The sequence below is a fragment of the Syngnathus typhle genome, linkage group LG10 (genome assembly GCF_033458585.1).
Source record: "Syngnathus typhle isolate RoL2023-S1 ecotype Sweden linkage group LG10, RoL_Styp_1.0, whole genome shotgun sequence".
Lineage (NCBI taxonomy): Eukaryota > Metazoa > Chordata > Actinopteri > Syngnathiformes > Syngnathidae > Syngnathus > Syngnathus typhle.
The window spans coordinates 8040836-8060804 of record NC_083747.1 but is presented as its reverse complement, the minus strand read 5'-3'; the positions used below and the strand labels follow the sequence as shown (position 1 = coordinate 8060804).

Genomic DNA, 19969 nt, shown 5'->3' with positions numbered 1-19969 from the left:
TTTCGATCCATGTCATCCAGATTTTCAGGTGCTTGGCATGGTGCAGTCAATGGCTGTTTACAGAAAAAAGGTTTACTCAAGCCCTCTGTTTATATTTTCTTTCTTCGGCGCATGAACATTCTGAAGGCATGGAAGCATTTGTTTTGTTTTGGGTTCCATAGAAACACCTATAAATGCATCAGCACGACATTTTACGATCTGGTCAAATCCCAGGTCCGATTTTTATTCTGAATGTGGAAATGAGATCCGAGAAGCCCTGACTAAAAACAAAAGGAAGTACTTCTCAGAGAAATAGAGACGAGGAAGAAAGAAGGCAGAGGATTTGCCCTCTTCCTGAAAAAAAAAAGCATGTTATACCTGAAATTCATCTTTTATGAGGAATCCATGCTAGGTGTAAATTGAATTTATAACAGATATTTTTTCCAAATTGATAAACTTGACAAAAACCGCAGCTGTACCATATCAAATCGCAATCCCACTGAACGGAATCACCCTTAAAAATGGACCCATGTATCGAGATACTCATAAAATCATTTTGTATTTGTCTTTGAGATCCAACTTCTGTGTGTTGTTGAAAACGCTTGTTCATGATATATATCACTGCTTACAAATTTGGTGTACAATTGTTTCGACTTTGATGAAGATCTGATTACATTTTATGACCAATTATTACCAATTACTTTTTGACAGCTTCCCAAAGATGGCCAGGACCACATGAGGTTGTGTTCTACAGTGAAACAGAAGATAGCCCAGGACTGATGCTGTGGAGGTATCCTGAGCCTCGTGTCCTTACCTTCATCAGGATAACTCCAGTTCCTTTCAACACCACAGAAGACCCAGAAATCAGTACGGCTGACCTTGGGGACGCCTTACAGGTAAAAATGGGAACATTCATTTGTGACATTGCCGACTGGGAACAGCAGAAATTCCCAACATAGTACAAAAGTGTTGGTTTATGTCAATGTGAGTGTGCTGACCCAACTGTATAACCTGTCTGTTCCTGACAGAATTGGTCTCATCGGAGCATCTGTAGTTGGGAATGCCAAGATGACATATCATAGAATGACGTACACCTCAGTCTTGCAACACTGCTCAAACACAGACATACTGTACGCTCGTACACAGACGTAGATCACATTATCAACGATGTCACATCTGGAGGATGCAAAGAGTGACGGTGCATTATGCATCTATGCAGGATATATTCGCTGTCTTGGAGTCGTGCTGCTAAGTCGAAGGTGGTAGGCGCCTACAGAGCAGAGATAATCCTCAGTTCCTTCACTCCTCCTTGCTCAACATCGGTCACAGTGAAGTACGAATAAATTCTCCAAGCTGGGCTGCGTGCCAATATGATTCTCATGATCTGAGTCCAGAGAGACCCACACCTTACATGTTATTGAATGACATGGAGCCATACTGCCCCTCCAAACATGTAATGTACGGTGAGACAGCTGTGAAAGTCATCTTACATGCCCTGGTGTGAAAAGCCAGGTGTCTTCAAACCCAGATGAGGTTATGTTTTGGCAGGCTGTTGCAGCTACTGAGTCTACTGAGGTTCAGTGAGGGATGAGACATGCTATTTATTTCTTCTGTCACTAGTTTTATCCATTTCAGTACCATTCCAGCATAGTTATTTGAATGGCATGTTCCTCTTTGTTGAATCACTCTCCTTATTGTCTCCTTTGTGTCTGATGTACAAACATACTGCTATTTCTGACAACAATTTTACACCATCTCACAGTTTTGTCGAGACTAAACTACAAATGTTATTCTATGAATGTACCAGCATAAGTTCTTCCCCAAGATTTCACAAGTTGCCCAGTCTCGGCCATCAGTTTTGCTATGATTCAAAATTTAATGTGGCGACAATCAACAAAAGTGTTGACATGGGCGAGAAAGAAATTTCTGTCTCATCCGCCCACCACAAAGCACCACGGGAAAGAATTGAAGTACATTCGAAACACGTGTATTTTACACACATTTATTTTACTTTTTTGCCATGGTCCCATCCTAGTTGGATTCAGAAGCACTGCACAGTATCTTGCGGCCCAGAGATTCTGTGCAAGCTGGGCCCACAGCTGTAAAATCTGGAATGAGCAAAGCTCATAGACTTGAGCTGATTGGCCTCATATAGTGTTACAGTTGAAGGAGGCAGAGAGCGATTAGGCTAGAGAGTGAATGCTTGATTGAAATAGATGGCAAAGATGATTGGGGTAACTTCAGAATCAAGACTAAGCCAAAAGGAGGAGATAAATTATCATCTGAAGGATAATGCTAATATTTGGGTTACCTGATTTAGTAACCTGAAGGTGTCAAAATTCAGAAACACTTCTCACTCTGATGCCGTGCAGTTGTAAACCACAATGAACAACAATCACAATCATTAGCGTTTTAGTTTTAATACTTAAGACTTAACCCAATACCAAAATTTTGTGTTATCTATAAATAAAGTTGAGTTGAGTTATTGCACACTTGTGATGTTTAGGTCCTGTAAATTCAAAAATGAAATAAATTATCATTTTTGCATTGTTCTTTTATGAACCAAAGAAGAGCTTTTATTAGTTCAATGAGATGGGTTGAAAGTAACGAAATTGATCTTTGCTGTGGGAATCGGGTGGTTTAGAGCCCCTTTCTTTTCCTCTGTGGATGCAGTTTCAGTATTTTCTATGCATGAGTGTCTTTCAACATTTTGGCTGAAACAGTGACCATTCAATAATATGTGCTTTTGGAAACCATTGAACTACAATGACTTTGGATATACAGGTACAATATGTTTGAGCTCCAACCACAACAATGATCTGCTGAAAAATTCAGAAGTACTCATACTTTTTCAATATTAATCGCCAAAGCCACATATCAGTTGAATTTTCCAGTAATTTGTCCCACATAAGAAAGTTCCAATCACTAGTCGGTACCGATCAAACAAGTCAATGACGTGCTACAAGGCTCCAGAAGAAATGTCTGTCCTTTGTCCATATGTTATGCTGCAAATGTGACTGATGAGGTTGGGCCTGTCTGTTTTTCCTGGAAAATAGCTTTGCTTCAAAGTTTTCCTTGGCATAGATAAAGTATCTACCTAACTTATGTTGACACTTGTTTCATCAGCGTTCAGTTTATGACCAGCCTTGTTGATTTCTGAATTGTTATTTGTACGCAATGTTTGGGCTGATGATCCTGGCATGTGCGTGACATTCCTGATTTATGTAAATCAAATACTTTCTTTTTTAGATGTGTACAGATCTAATTGTACTCGCTATGATCGTCATAATCATTAACAGGCAGTTAACACAGACTTGGCCATGACAAGTTAAAACATTTTGCAATGTTCCGCATAATCTTGAGTTAGTGGACTTTTATTTGGGCAAAAATAAATTCTAATTTGTGTGTAACTTAATTTTGGGTAAATGTGTCTGTACACTTACACCTAGTATGTCAAGACCTTTAACTCCTGTCCATCATCTGTCTTGACTGACTGAGTTAGAGAAACATTTTACTGCATATCTCAGATTTTGCATCAAAATATAAAAAACAGTCATGAATAATAAACTTTCATCCCTTAATGAAGGCAATTAGTCCATCGACTGCCAATACCACAAATAGCACATTGATGACATCATTAACATGCATGAGACGACTCGTGTGAAAATGAGTTGGACGGCAAAAATGCAGAATGCAACCTGTGGTTGATGAACATGTGTTTTCCACATCTTCTAATCCCTCTGTCATCTGGCATGTTTCTGGCCTAAAATAAGTCTGTTAAACAAATGATGAGTGTTTCATTCAAGTGTTGAAAGGAGCAGGTTCTCAGCCCCCCTCTATTACTGAAATCACCTTTGGGTAATGTGAAATGGCGATATAATTTATCTCTACGGAATCCATGCTGGACACGACGGAGCCCACTGTGTAATAAGCCATGAGAAAGTCATAGATGGATATTTGTCAATGCTGGATGGCAGGAAAGTTACCGAAAACTCAAAGGCTATACACTGCAGGTATATTGGACAATAAACATTATTCAAGAGGCCACGAAGCAATAGCCGTGACGCATGTTACCCTCATTTGAAAAATGCATGACCTTTTGAAAAATATGATTGGGAAGTAATGATAATTTATTGGCTCCACTGCTTATGGTGTTACACAGCCAAACTAGCTTAAAACTTGTGTCCAAATACTCACATCAGTCTGTCAGTTGTGTGCGAGCACAGGGCTCAGGTTCAAGAGGGTTATTTGAACTGGACCCCTCAGTCATCAGCCAGAAGTCATTGTGATCCCAGATGTAATAGATTCAAGCCTCTGGCCAACAAGCAGCTAGCTTTACTTTATGCAGAAGTGCACATGTTTTAATTATTTCACTTCCTCCCAAGACCAGAAAAAAAAATACAAAAGAGTCAAAGGACGGAAATGCAGCCATAAAAAACACAAATGATTCGGTTTCTTTTCCAAAAAGAATTTCACTCACTTTGCATCTAGACACTACAGAGTGAGGGGGGGAAACTAAGGCAGTCATTATTTCTCAGGCCTCTAGAATTACCACGGAGCCACACAGAGATGGAGGCTGATAGATTTTGAGAAATGTAAAGTGAGAGGCGTAGGAAAAGAAAAAGAAATAGGGAGCAAAGAGAGCTGTCTTGTAATTCCTCTCCTTCTCCTACCTGTCATGTAAGGTTTTTCTGAAAATAGCTCTTAAGGAGTGATTGCAAGTGGACAAAATGCGATCCATATTTTCATTCTTCTTTCATTCTCTTCCTGTAACTGCCACACATCCTATCTGCTGCTCATGTGCTCCCTGTCTATACTTTGCCAAATAGATAAAGGCAGTGGTTGAGTGGCTGTAGTTCTGTCCCCAGAGCATATCGTATTTATAAAATCAAGTTACCCTGCATTTAAATAGTTGCGGTTTCTCACTAGTTCCAGTGTTGTCCAGTGGGAATTCCAAATTACTACTTTTCCTCAATCACTGCTTACAAAATGTTCACGCAAAGATGAGGGGAAGTTGAAGGATGAAGGGAGTTGGTATGACAAACGGGAATGTGAATGTAAACCAACAAAGGGCTCGGTGAATAACTTTGTGACTTGACTTGGTTCTGGGGCTGGAATGGATTAACAAAAATCCTACGCCCAAATGGTGTTGCTGCTATTTCCACAATGAAGGGGACACTGTGCTTTGCTGTGAGCCGTTCAGAACTGTGAGTTGGATGGAGCAGTCAGACTCCAATTAATAAAAAAAAACTAAGGAAAGTCGCTGAGCTCAACCAGATCAGGGTGTCCCCCGCCTGCTGCCCGATGACTGCTAGGATAGGCTCCAACATGCCCGCGACCCCCGTGGGGTCAAGCGGTACAGAAAATGGATGGATGGAAGTCACTGAGCTGTTTAGCTTAAGTGTGACGTTGAACCAATAAGCACGTAAATGGATTTCAGCCAAGATAACTATTGTTTTAACAGGACAGCACTCAAGTGCACTTGTATTAGTCACACTTAATGCACTATAAAAGGAAAATACGGTTCATGTGTTTAATTGAATTTTGAGTTTTTACACCTCATCCACCAAAAACGTCAGAGTCCCACTTAACAACTTTGGCATTCCATCTTATCCCTGATTTGCCACAGTGATTAATGTTAACATAAATGAGCCCACATGAGACACCATAGCGGGAGTCATTTTCATAAAACAAAAACATTGCATCTCCTGATTAAACATTTGCTCAAACTGATGTCAATTTAATTTTTCTGCTGGCTGACAAGACGTACAGAGCTGTGGATTTATTTTCTACATCTATAGACAACAGTCACAGAACTACCTCATCAGTGTTGATCTTTTTAATAAAAGTCATGGAAAACAGGGCAGGGTACGTTAGCAGTCAGAGCCTCAGAGCAAGCTCAGGGAGTCTTCAGTTGCACAGGCATACTTGAACTTTGATTCAGAGATCACACCTGGGTTCATTGTGGAAATTGAAATCATTTCTTCATGCTGTGTGTTTGCTTTAGGTCGCCTGTCTTTAATTATCCTTCAGAGGGACTGTAATGTGTCAATCAGTCCAAGACAAGTAACTCCATGCAAAATAATAGTTTGAGGTTTGGCAGAAACTGAAGTACTTGACAGTGATGGAAGTCAGATCAACCAGCCCGCTCTAGATATTTATAAATAGTTTTGAATATTTACTGTACTTGCCCTCAACATGTACATTTCCTTGGCATTTAAACAGCTTTCAAAATGGAACGTTAACTCAAGAAAAAGGGTTACCTGGCACCTCTCACATCATCAAGTCCTTAAAGTTTTCCAGCAGAGTGTGTGATGTATCTATAGTTACCTTGTGTTCATCAGATAAGATATACACATACAATCACAGTGAAACTAACACGACTGACTGTATTTACTTCTACTTCAAAAGAACACCTGTATATACAAATACAGTATACAACCATATTGTCTTTCATAGTCTCATTTATTGTCGTTTCTTGAAAGCAGCCAGGTGATGTAAACAAAGCTGCATTTTCCACCTCAAGTCCATGATGGTTAAAAAAAAAAAAAAATCCCACATTTTTTTTTAAATATTGAAAGAGATTTTTTTTCCATTTAACTTAAATCGAGTTTGTGCATCACGCACTGCCAGAATATGAGGTGGACTATATATGAATAAATAGAGAAACTTTACATACATACGTACATACATATAAAAAAGAAGCTTTACCGGCTGACTAAATAGAAGCATTTTTTGCTTTTGTTGTTTTATTAATTTAAGGTTTTGCAATTTTCAACTTGTACTCTACTACATTTCAATGTAAATCTGAATTTGGTTAATTGTGCAGCTCTAAAATCAGCCCAGGCAAAAAGTGCAGCAGTATCCCATGTTAAAAGGAGTATGATAGAAATACAACACTCTATCCTATTAGTACATCAACTTTGTCGTATCAGCTATTGCGTGTTTGCAATAAAACAAGTGGGGAAAAAAATATGTCCTGCGAATTCTCTCTAGAGACTGTAAGTTTCCGCACCAGTGGCGAGTGTTAAGGTTGCGGGTGCACAAGTCTGTCGGCTGCAATTATGAAAAGTTGATTCCAGGAAGCCCTACGTGGCAATTCATACACAATGTTAAACTATGGTTACCTCATCTGACCAAGGTTGAGACCCCCGCATACAAATTTCAGGGGGTTCCCACTATACATGTGCACACTGGCCCTCTTGACAGTTCCAAATTGTCCTGGGAGCACCATAGCTTTAGTAAACAATTTGATTTAGACAGACCAATGCACTCCACGCACAGCTTCATGCCTTGGTGTCTGGCATTTATCAGGTGGGCTGCTGAGAGCTCCCTGCCACTACTGATTCATCAGTAGCAGGGTTCTGCAGGTGGTCAGTGAAACCGGAGAACTTGGTTTTGTTCACACAGGAGCACCCACCCACCACATGCATGCTAATGTTGGCTCACTGTAACTGAAATGAATAAAGCCCTGCCAGCTATCAAATTGTGAAAATGCTCACATAACTTGATTGTTATTCAGTATGAAAGAGAGCCCTAGGACGTAAATGTAAATGGTGCCTTTTAGCCTGCAGTTAAATTATGCTGTGGTCATGCAATTTTTGTTATGGATGTGACTTGTCATCTCATGCTTTGTTGGTGTTCTGTGGTGAAACTATTTTGTTGACTTGATGAAAAATGAACTTGTTTTTTAGATAAATGAAAAGCATAGCAATGTGCCAATTACCATAAGAGAATGGCTATGTATCAAACTCTTTTTTTTGCTCAGTTGACAACAAAAGTACCTTAAATTGTACAGAGATACACTGAGAAGTATTGTTTGTGCAATAATAAATCATTGCAGCGATGCTATTTTTTTGTCAGTCATGATTGTATTAGTGGGCTTGTTGGGTTTTGATCCACAAGTTGAAATAATGTAGTGTTCTGAACAGGAGTGGTCAAACAGAAAAATAAGGACTGGGACATTAGGGACCAACTACTACAAAAACCATGAGAATGTCGGGAGCACACATTACTGTAAGTGCGTTTGAGAAAGCAGCTAAATTTGTCTCTACAACAAGCAGTACAGTTCAGTTGGGTTCACCGCTGTTTAGTATGGTATGTGTTGGTGTAGAAGTAGTCCACTTTTGTTGGTCATTGTGAAATGTGCCAATTTTCTGTAGGCCAATCGATGGACAGAATATGGTCATGGAATTAATAAACCTCATAAATAAATATTATGTAATTTTGTCACTTTTTTCCCAGGTACCATGCAGCCTAGAGTACTGGGATGAGCTCCAGCAGGCCTTTGTTCCATATCGGGACTTCAGCCTGTCGGAGAGCCGCCCCTGCCAGCTGCAGCTTCCCAGCCTCAGCTTCACGGATCAACAGAAGGAACTGGTGGCCTCAGACGTGTGGAGGATCGTCCTCAATAATAACAGCGAGGGAGGAGATGAGCAGAGGTAAAGGAGTGTTCATCTTATTGTTGTACATACTGTATGTCCATCTCATTAATTAGAAGCTAAGCAAGACCACTTCACACCGCCTTGTTTCTACTAAGCATCATGGTCTGCTTTAGGGCCCAAAAAAAGGGAAGAAACCATTTTTTCCTCATCCAAACTGTACAGTGGCGAACTGACCTGAACAGTGGAGCTTGGTGGAAATTTATGTTCCCACTGCACTGTAACACTGCAGCATTCCCAGACATTTTCTCAATTCTGACTCTCACTTTCCGGAAGCTTGGAGAGGCCCCTTTGTTCCAGCGTGGATGTGCCCCAACACATAATAAGATACATTCAAAAAAAGGTGGTGGCTTTCATCCCAAACACATTTGTGATGAATTAGAATCGAAGTTGTGAGCCAGGCCCTCTCATCCAACATAGGTGACCTCTGACCTCACAAAAGCGCAGCTCAATGAACGGACAAAAATTCCCACAGATATATTCCTGTTTTACAAACTCTTCCCAGAAAGGTGCAAGGTGTTGTTTGTCTAATTTTAAGTAGCTGTTGGAGTCGTGACACGGCGTCCCCGCTTTTAATATGAATCTATTCGTTCTGGCTAGCCTCTCTGTACACCATTTTTTGTTAAGATATTTGAGCTATTTTTACTATACTGTTTACATTTACATCCACAACGGGTGCAAAGGAAACTAATGAGAGTGCGACTAAGCGCAAGAGTGAGCAATGTCCCTTATCCCACATATGGTGAGCAGGAGCTGGGAGTGGGTTTGGAAGGCGTTCAGATCGGCCTAATGAGATTTCCCAGCACACCAAGTGCCTGTCAGGCCTCATCCGGATTCCTTCCTGCTTACCTTGAGTGTATCTAATCGAGGGAAAGCTCACGGGAAGCATGAGGAGTAAAAGCCCCCTTTGGTTTGGCTCACAAGTTGCCAGAAGGGTTGGGTCAACTTGTAACACCTCAAAAAGAATGTGTTTGGTCTTCCAGTCTTACTACCACTGCTTCTCTTCTTCAACATGTCAGCAAACACCTTCTGACTTCTTATGGGCTTCATGCATTTTCCTTTCAGTTTCTTCCCATCTTAATTCACTTATTTCGTTTCTCCTGTTTCCTCCTGAGATTTAGGGAACTTTAAGTGGAATAGAATTTGCCAAGCCCACATTCTGTGTGGCTTAGTGGGCTAGATGAGTAGAAAGGGAAGGACCACAAAAACATGTAAGAGAAGAAACCGGGAAAATAGGACTTGCCAGAAAGAGTGTAAAACTAAATATACATCTGACATTCATTATAATCATACTCCAAACACTAGATGTCCTTTGTTTAAATCATTTGTCTTTTTCGATCACAAACGATTCTACTCTCCTAACTCACTCCTTTCATTTGTTCTTAGGTTTCCAGAAAAGAAACACCAAGAAAAAAACGTCAACATACAAATTACATTAGAAATCATCAACATAAGATGCTTAACTCTTTTGAAGTGTGCCATGCTATGACCATTTTTTTTACCATATTACTGTACAGCAATGATTTGGAAAAAGAGGAAAAAAAAGTTTGCCTATTTTTTACTTGCGTTTCGTCGTCATTATTTATTTGTTCATATTAACTTATCATCATGATTATTTCATATTTTATTTATGTTTTGTTCATTTAAGGTTTTCATTTTTTAGCTATATTGGTTTTATCATTTTAGTTTGAGTATTTTGATTGTCCACAGAGGTAGGCCTTTGAACCAGGAGCTGCAGTGGGCCCTGGCCCTTGTTCTGTCTCGTGGGATCTCTAATCGCTCTTTGCAATTTCTTGCTGCACTGGGAGCGCCTTTCTACTGGCCTGTTGGTGCAGCTAATAGTCCAGTCCTGGTGCAGACTGCTGCTTTAAATTCATTCATTATTTCAATGGGGTCAGGTGGTATAAATTTCAAACTTAGGAACAGTTTTGCTGATGCACATCAACCAAAAGGTGACATTGTGGTGTCCGAATTTAGATACTTTTTCTACTGCTGATTATAAAACAAGAACAAAAAAGAAGAATCAAACTTTATGCCTGGTGAAAGGAGAAAGGCTATTTTCTGTGAGTCTTGAAAAGGCTCTAAAATGGCTGCCAGTGAATGAGTTTTAAGGTTGTGTTTTCTCACCTGCATGCTCTGTAACTTGCCTCAGGTCTAGTGAGTGTGTCTCTCTCAGATTATTTTGAACAAGTACTATGTGTGTTTCTGTCTGTGTCCTTGGGGACAAGCAGTGCATATGAATTTTTGTCTGCTTCTCATCGCCTTCAGTTCAGATAGTGAGTCTGGATCCCAACTACCATGTGATCAGCTGGTATCTCCCATGGCCCTGGCAGCATGCACCCGTGTGGACTCCTGCTTTGCACCTTGGTTTGTCCCCTCCCTGGGTGTGTCCCTCCAGCTAGCACAGATGCAAGTCCACCTCTGCCACCATCTAGAACAACTGGGAACAGGTTAGGATACAGAAAACAGATCCATACTAAAATCAGTCAAGATGCAAAGTTTGAATCAAATTACATACATTTTGAATTTTCCCTCTTTTCACAGTTCCATCTCAAAAACTTCGACCCTTCCTGCCAGACAGGAAGATACCTCAGAAACAAGAGTTCATGGTCATTGGTACTTGTGAGCCACAGATCTTCTTGCGTCAGTGGACCAGCGGACCCAGGCGTTGTCAGGAGTTCAACTTTTCCACGCAGCTAGACTGCAAGCTGCTAGAGTATAGGAATTTAACACACCTGCACGTTCTGCAGCCCTGTCTGATACAGGTAGTTTACACTATAACTATTCAATATGATGCGGACCAATACTTTAACATAAAATTTCCTTGCAACGTGCAGTGGTATAGAAATCCAAAACAAGATTAAATTGACAAATTGATGTAGTTGTAACCAATTGTATCGTAAAACATTGATTGTAGTCTGTTGCTCAAGAGATCTGATTTACATTTCCGTTTCAGGGCCAGGCTACGGCCTCATGTTTACCCCAAACCAGTGTGTGGGATGCAAACATCTTTATGGAACCTATGTTTGCCACAGTCAGTCAGTATGCCATCCACACATTGGACACCGCCCTGAAAAGCTGGCAACAGGTAAAACTGACAACACTGTGTATATTCAACCACAAATGCATGGTTCATGTTTTTTGAGCACTGCCAAAAATCTGCTCTCTGAGAGGCCAGCACCACATGGTGCACTCAAATCGAATGACCTAGATGCACGGCAATGTGGAGTTGAGAGGGGTTTTGTCATCATTGATATGGAATGATTCCTTCTTGTGACTGGTTCCAGGTCACAAGTCCAAGCTTTGATCATTCAGAAGCTCCAAAATTGCAGTGCTCAATAGGTTATGCATTGGAATAAGTTTTGTTTCTGACATTTCAAAGATGGAAATATTTTAACCCGTCATAGTACTTGCAAGTTTGTTCCTGGCTCACAGATGGGGTATAATGATCCAAAATCAGTCTTTGCAATTTGTATCTGTCTCTGGTGTGATAAATCACATTGCACATGCTAAATGTGCAGTATGTGCATTCACTCCTCCCACAATGGAACATGTAAAATGATCTGTGCAGCAATATTGCCCATTTGGCAGAAGCAACCCTGGCACACCTGGTTAGTAGATCAGCTTCCACATCTCTTTGCGTGAGCAATCAATTATGCGGCCGATTTTGCAACTGCAATTCTGTGTTTACAGAATTAGGAAAGAGTGTTAGTACTCACAAAAATTGCGCCAACGGATGGTTTGCATCTGGAGAAAATGTGGACTGTCAGTTTTGAAAAAAAGAAAAAAAATTAGATGATGCCTCTTAAGTATTTTTGTTTGTTTGTTTGTTTGTTTGTTTGTTTGTTTGTTTGTTTGTTTGTTTGTTTGTTTGTGGAAAAATTGTGGCAATTTAGTGCTTTTTGCTCTGTCTCAACCCCAATGTCAGTAGTGGATACAAAGATTTTAGGAGATGGACACTGCAATTTGTGCAGACAAAGAATTGATTGTACTTTGTTGCACTTACATAACTTGACGTTCACATACTTGACTTAATTGAGACAAATAAAACAACTTGAGGTTCATCTCCTCATTTTTGTCTGTCAGCGAAGTCCCAAGAAAATACTCCGTATGCTCTGATATAGAATATGCAGAAAAATATTGGCTTAAAAAAATGCAGAATGAAAACCTATAGCAAAATAGAACACTTTACAAGAATAGTTTGGATTTTGTACTTTGCTACATACACACACGTATAATGTGCAGAATGGGGCCGCGTTTTTAGTTCGTTGTAAATCTTGACAAAGACGACTGCAACATATCTGTTGTAGGACTTAAGCACGCTGGTCCTCATCTTCGCTCCTTTCTCAACACTCACCACTGCCTCTGGTAGCCAGCACTGCACAGTGTTTGATGTAATGCCCAAGAAAATAGTGTAATATTTGAGTGATGACACCTGCCAAGACTTCATCTGGCCCAGGTCCTCCACCCACTTCTCTACCACACATACATGCTCACACACTAGGGACGCTCTGGCTTTGCATGGCTCTGCTCAGCTGTGCTGACTCATTATACTGGCCTCTGGAGACGTGAAGTATCCTCATGGTTTTACTTGTGAGAAATAATAGCTGTTTGAGGGTTTTATATAGAAAAACAGCTGTGGTCTTTACCTGTGGAAAATAGAATCTATCAAATACAAGTCAGTCCTAAATCAATCATTCAGCTGAGATTTTATTTTTACTCCATCTTCAAAGTTCTAATTTGGTATTTTGGATGATTGATTATATTTGAGCATTGGTTTCATTATTTTATTGGTGCAGACTAATGCACATTCCCAATTTCTATCCGGTAATTTAGCCGTAAATAATGCTTGTATGAATAAGCACACTGATGGAAACGAGTAGTGCAGCACTGGAATTGTGTTTTAGACATTTTGATGTCTTTACCCAACTTGCCAAGCATGACCACTTGGTCATGTCATATTCCTCAGGGATATTTTGAAATTCACTAGGGGAGTTGTTTAGTTTATGTATTGTTTTGATTGGACTAAACAGCAGCAACCTTGGAACTTCTACGTAACTACTTAGCTACTTTGCTTAACACAAGGGGGAAACACCATAATGAGGTAAATGTGCTATACGTGGCTATGGGCGTTTTGGAGACGAGGGTAGAGAGAGGTCAATCACAAAACAGAGATCTTTTTGAAAATGGTAGAGCACTGGGAAAGGACGGAGCTTTAAATGTGCGTTTAATTTAATTGTGACTGAAGCTTAGACGTACACACATGCTCTCACATACGCACATGGTTCATACATCATAAAAGGTGATCCAAATTGAAAACCTGCTTACTTGGACATTTAAACAGCCTTTGTCCTGCCACAACAGAAGACTGTATCTTCACTTGTTGTAAACATATTGCGATTTCACATGGTTTCTGGTTTCAAGGCTGTCAGGAAGGTCTTTTGTGATGTGGCCTTAAGGGTCATCATTGAACCATATAGAAGAATCCTCAACTACCACACAAGTTAATGCTATTAGTACATGTATCGCCCTACCACAGAACCAGAACGGCTGTAACAGATGTACAGTAATAAACACACATAAAGCTGCTGCTTTCTTACATGCTTGTAATGTACGTATATGTATAGTAAATAGCTGTACACACTGTTGTTGCTATGACAACTGTTTCTGTTCTATCCATCATAACATCAATAATGTTTCTGCTGTCAGAGGTATCCAATACAAATGAATTCTCAATATTAATAATCCTCACCTGGGTATTTCAATCTCCTTGGTGCTTTCTGTTAGCTCTGTCTATCAATCATACATTTGTGTATGATTAAGCCAGTCTCATGACAAGTAAGGATTATGGTTAAATTCAGAGCACACTTGTGTGTTTGTGTTGTTTTTGGGAAAGTATGCTGTTAATATATTTATCAGATGCATCTTTTTGAGTTCATATCCTTGAAGTTAGCCTTCTTTATTGTATTTTAGCCTCATTTTTTCCATCGCACCATCTTTACTCCTCTCCAAGCCCCTAAACCTCAGGGAAGTGGCTTTGGGAGCCACACAAAAGCTTGACACTATGTATTTTCACAAAGTCTTCACGGGCCTTTGTATATGCAAGCTCTGTTCTCCTTTGTCTGTTGCATACATGAACACAAAGACTGCACATAGTGTTTCTTCCTCTGCAAATTGAAACAACATGCCAAAAGATAGCTTCCCCGGTAGTCGCAGATGTATGGGTCCGGGTCATCTATAGAAGAATATTGAGATCAGAGGTTCTTCTCGGCCGCTTCAGTGCGGCTCGCACATGTACATTTTTATTAGGATAAACCCCTGGAGATAAATCATTTTGTTTCAGAGGGGGTCCCATCATACATTAAAAACACCAAAATTGAAACCAAAAAGAACTCAGTCGAGAAAAGAAAGGGCAGTAAAATACAGCCAAAAGGTTTGTTCAAATAAAAAAATTACACAAACATGTGTCCTAACTAATTACGTACCACTGTTAGGTAATTCTGATACAGCTAGTACATGAAGAGAGTTAAGTCTCAGACTGTTAAGCCCTGGGGTACGTAAAAGAAATCAGATTTTTCAGTAATGAAGATGAGCGCTGAACAAGGCCAATAGAATAAGGTTTGTTGTAAAACAAATTGCAAACAACAAATTCAAATTTTTTGGTCAGATCATTAACGATAGCATCGGTAAGACCTCCATTATTAGTAGCAGAGAATTTATCGTTTAGTGAACTTTTAGACATGAAGCCAGATTGAATTGGTGATAAGTTATTGACATTAACAATGTACAACTATAAAATAACTTTTCAAACACCTTTGCAATGTAACAGACAATGTATGTAGACCAAGTGTCATTTAGATTAAAACCACTATCTTGTAGTTATGTATCCATTTTTCCATATAGCAGATAGCTCACATCATCGTAGATCGTCGTCACTCATTTATAGCTCGATCTTGAGTGCATGTGTTCTTACAAGAATAAAACCGGATCCTTTTTTTGTGACATCCACCAAATGCAGCATGACAAGAGTGTCACCTTTAAAGGGGAAGTTGAGTCAAAAATGATCTTTGCAGAATTATATTTTATGTGCTCCCACTAGTCTAAACGTGGTATTCTGTTGAATATTTTGTTCGTGCACAGGAAAATGAAATTAAGAAAATGAATTCAGCCATTTTCATTCATCTAAGGGGACTGACATTTTGACATTCTGCCGCCTTCTGCTGTCAACTGAAATTGGCCTCAAAGTACCCCTGGGCTTGCATTGCAAATGTCACATGACCAAAACTAGAAAACAGGTGAGCTGTGACTTTTGCAATGCCAGCGGGGAATACAGAAAGGCCTTCGCAATGGAGTGGAGAGTTTCTGATTTTATGTTCATCTGGTTGGCCACTGTTAATGTGGACGAGTGTAGATCTAACAATTGTTTCCTTATGTCCATTTTACAGGCTTCACTCTCTCGTTTCACATTTTATGTGTTCTTATTTTGAATGGGTATCATTATTTACAATTTGTATTCCAGACATTTTATAGGCATGCATGTATGTGCCACTTGCATGGACTCTGAATACTCGAGTAACAGTATCTGGCTTGATGGGTGAAATTGATACGTTGATTCCTGATGCAGAAGCTGATAGAACTTCTCGTTTCATCTTGCTCTATTTAACAAGGCAGATTTTTCTTTTCAAATGTATTTTCCCTTATACGGTATTTATACACTTAAAATAGGTGATAGGAATCACGGTAGGAAAGTGTTGTAACGTGCCTAACATGTTGTCTTGTGGATTGGCCCAGAAAGATGATACCATCAAAGTACAGGATTAGCAAGATGGCACCAAAAAGTTTGTAAACGTGCAGTGTCAGCTTTGATATGGAGCACATATAGTGTTCCACTGTAAAACTGAAAGTGGATTTGAAACTGGTGCAGCTGTTCCATTTGTATTTCGGTCAAACCCCCCCCTCTTTTTCGCTCTCTCTCTCCATCTCTTTCTCTCTGTCTCACTCTTTCTCTCTCTCGCTCTGTCCTTCTATTTCTTTCTCGTTCTGTGTCCGTTTCCCTCTCAGTTTCTCCATCCCTCACATCCATCATCAAGTCCTGTTTCAGTGGGTTAAACTTTCCCATCCGTTTTCAATAGGCTCAGGACCTTAAACGTGCTTGGCAGTCAGACTGTAAGCTTTTACTGCCAGCCTCTTATAACCACCACCCCTTCTGCCATTTAAAAGTCTGTCATTTTTTTGGAGTCGTGGGGCAGCAGTAAATAAGCTCTCTGAACTACATGCTGGGAGGAGTGCGCACAAGAGATCCCCTTGGGGCTGAAATGCTTTGAATGGAGTTCAAATAAAAGTATAAATTCTACATGGTATTTTTGCCCATAAGCTGTGTATTTGATTCCATCAAATGATTTACAAGGCATCCATCTCTGCATGACACATCTTGCAGTATCACAATAACTCCTCGATTTAAGTTACTTTCTTTTTAATGCTTTTTTTTTAAATATATCAAGATGGTCCTGAGCTCATTAATTAAATATGATCATCATAGCCATCGTCATCATTTGCTGAAACAGCAAATAGGATGAATGAGTTATCGTTGAGTGTACAGCACAATTCATTACAGTTCATTCCAAATAAATCAAAATCACAGTCACTCAGAAAAACACCAATTCACTTTTTTTCCCCTCAAATCATTCAGGCCAAGATGTGACCCGACTTGTTCACAGCTCATACTTACCATAGTGGTTAAGTATAAATTACGATTATTAAGTGGTTGAGTTACTAAAGCAATTGCTTTATGCCACTTAAGGAAATAGGATGTGTAAAAGTCAAGTATTTCTGACGTATAGAAACCAAGATGTACTATATCTGGCTCTCAGGTTCATTCTAGGCAGTATCCCGGTTCACTGGCAGCCTGTGATTTGTTTTACTACCCTGCTCCCACAAGTGAAATCACCACAATCTCCTACTGACTCACAGCTGACCTGGCAAAATCAGATTTATTTATTTTTATGTAAGAACTCATACACTGCTAACTTGATGTTGTAAATGCACTCGCAAGCAGGCCACAATTCATGATCACATGCCTAAGAGCTTTCTCCCTCCTCTCACCCTCCTAAAAATCTATGATTGATGATAGCGCTCACCTCTAACCATTGTATTGCTCATTCACAGAATGGAAATCCAGAGGCTGAGGAACTAGTTTACAGCCACTATGTCATCTGCAATGATACCCATGAGACTCTGCGCTTTGGCCAGGTGGACACAGATGAGAATGTGCTGCTGGCAAGCCTCCACAGCCACCAGTACAGCTGGAGATCTCACAAATCTCCCCAGGTAACATAAACACACAAAAGCGGGGGAAGTACCTGACTACCCAGTGCTCAGATGACGTGCTTCTTTATACAGCTTCTATAGTAGTAAAGACAGCAAACTAGTCATTATTAGTGGTGCTTCCAGACAAGGCCTCTGGATCTGACTAAATTTCCATCAAGTAATTGAGTTTTTATGTTTCGATTTCACTCATGATATGGCTTCATTCCATCACAATGTATTCTTACCAAGTCGAGCGCAGATATTTACATGTTGCACATGTAGTCAATGACAAATATGTTAAATTGTGATCTTCAGAAAGCAAACTAACTTTGCTTTTTGTTTTACGTCAGTCTTAACTGAGGTTAATTCTGGTTTGTGTTTTCGCCATGCGGTATGACATCATACCATTGTGAATTTACACTGCATGTTCACATTCACCCATCCATTCATCCATCCGTTTTCTATACCGCTTGTTCTCATGAGTGTCATGGGTGAGCTGGAGCCTATCCCAGCTGACTTTGGACAAGGGGTGGTGATCATTCTGAATTGCTCTCCACTCAATCAGGCACACACTCACATTCACACCTAAGGACAATTTAGAGTCATCTGTTAACCTACTAAGCATGTTTTGGGAATAGGGAAAACCCACACAAGCCGATGTAGAACATGCAAACGGCACACAGAGAGGCCCGAGTTGAGATTCAAACCTGGTGTCAACTGTGACATGCTAACAGCTACCTCACCCCTCTCCTAACTTCCCATTCCAGTCCAGAAGTAATTATTCTCTGTTGACCGATCATACAAAGTTGGATCCGTTTTTTACATACATAGTTGGAACTCTTTACTGTGTGGGTGTCAATATTGTGGTTTGATGTAGATCTGTTAATTTGCTACTCTATGGCTTTTGACAACATAAACCGAAAAAGGTCAATACTGTTCCAAACAGAGCATAACTGTACTGTGTGGCAGGCAGAGTGTTTCTTTAGTGGATCTGTCTGTGCCCAGACAGTGTTGGTAAAGAAGATTGATGATATTTAACCCTTTGTGGTTTTGAGGTTGAGCGGAGTGTGGGCTTGGCTGTTCAGAGCGTAAACGTGTGGGCTCGTTGAACCCATGTACTCTACGACAAGTGTGAGAAAGTCAAGTTTGAGTAAAGACATTGCTAGAATTACTCACAGTAAGTCAAGTTTTATTAATATTTCATTCTGGTTAAGCTTTGCTCTTGCATCATTTCAAACACCCACTTGGGAACTTGCAATCTGCCATATTGGCACGGCAAACATCACATCTCATGTCTGAAGTGAGTCAAAATAACCTCTGTATCTTCAATATGTCTCTGAAGAAACATTGTCCAATGATAAATAATGCTATTCCAAGATGGTTTTCTCATGTTATTTTATCATGCGGTTGTGATACAGCATATTAAATGTGTTCTCAAGATGAGCATGATTTGTGAAAGTAGATAAATAAGTAGAAGTGCAAGCCTGCCAAAACAATCCGCTAACTTATTAAGCTCGATGATAAATGTGGGCCCATACGTCCGCCTTAGGACACAAAATTATTTTTCAGGGTTACACAAATAATCAAACTGATAAAAGAAAGGGTTGTATTTCCTAAATGACAGCTTAGAGGTCTGTTTTTGCTGCTTTTCCAACAATTAATTGGCTGTGCTATTTTGCTTACATCCCATGCTGCTTCGGAGCGTCTCTAAAACAAGTGGACGTGATGAGCCATTAATCCCCCCAGACATCCTCTGTCATCACCGTGCAGTAACTTGTGTAGTGCAATAGAATGTTGCTCCCTTTTACTGTACTTGAAAATTCATTTGAATAACTCATGACCTTTGCACCACTTATTTGCTTCCAACTGCAGACTCGTTTCCCAGCTTATCTCATGGATCACCACAGAATGCTCAGATCAGTAAACCTGAGTCATGGAGGGGTTATTAACTGCTTTTGAACTTCACATGGATATTACAATTGCAACTGTTTTTCCTGGTACAGTGACTTTGCCAGTTCCCCCTACTCACATTAAAGATACAGTGAGCATACTGCCCATGGCCAAGTTTTTTTTTCCCATGAAGGTATTATACTGTAGATCCTCTTTATCCCCCTTGTTCATAGTAATTTGCACTATGCATAATGATTGGGGCCTTCAACATTTCCTCATGGCTCTGGTATGATGATGTTTGTGTCCCAGCTAAAATGTCCCACAGGGGCACATAAACCAGAACTTGATTTTTC

At 40.0% G+C, this 19969-nt stretch overlaps 1 protein-coding gene across 2 annotated transcripts in view; it reads left to right on the top strand.

Annotated features, from left to right (window-relative positions):
- Nucleotides 1–19969, top strand: part of LOC133160591 (intermembrane lipid transfer protein VPS13B-like) — a 209555-nt gene that overhangs the window by 161279 nt on the left and 28307 nt on the right. For both annotated transcript variants that reach the window (XM_061288378.1, XM_061288379.1), the window contains exons 41-46: nucleotides 691–875; nucleotides 8224–8420; nucleotides 10689–10870; nucleotides 10965–11185; nucleotides 11377–11508; nucleotides 17586–17747. In XM_061288378.1, the coding sequence (XP_061144362.1) occupies nucleotides 691–875; nucleotides 8224–8420; nucleotides 10689–10870; nucleotides 10965–11185; nucleotides 11377–11508; nucleotides 17586–17747 (1079 nt within the window). The remainder of the gene's footprint in view (nucleotides 1–690; nucleotides 876–8223; nucleotides 8421–10688; nucleotides 10871–10964; nucleotides 11186–11376; nucleotides 11509–17585; nucleotides 17748–19969) is intronic.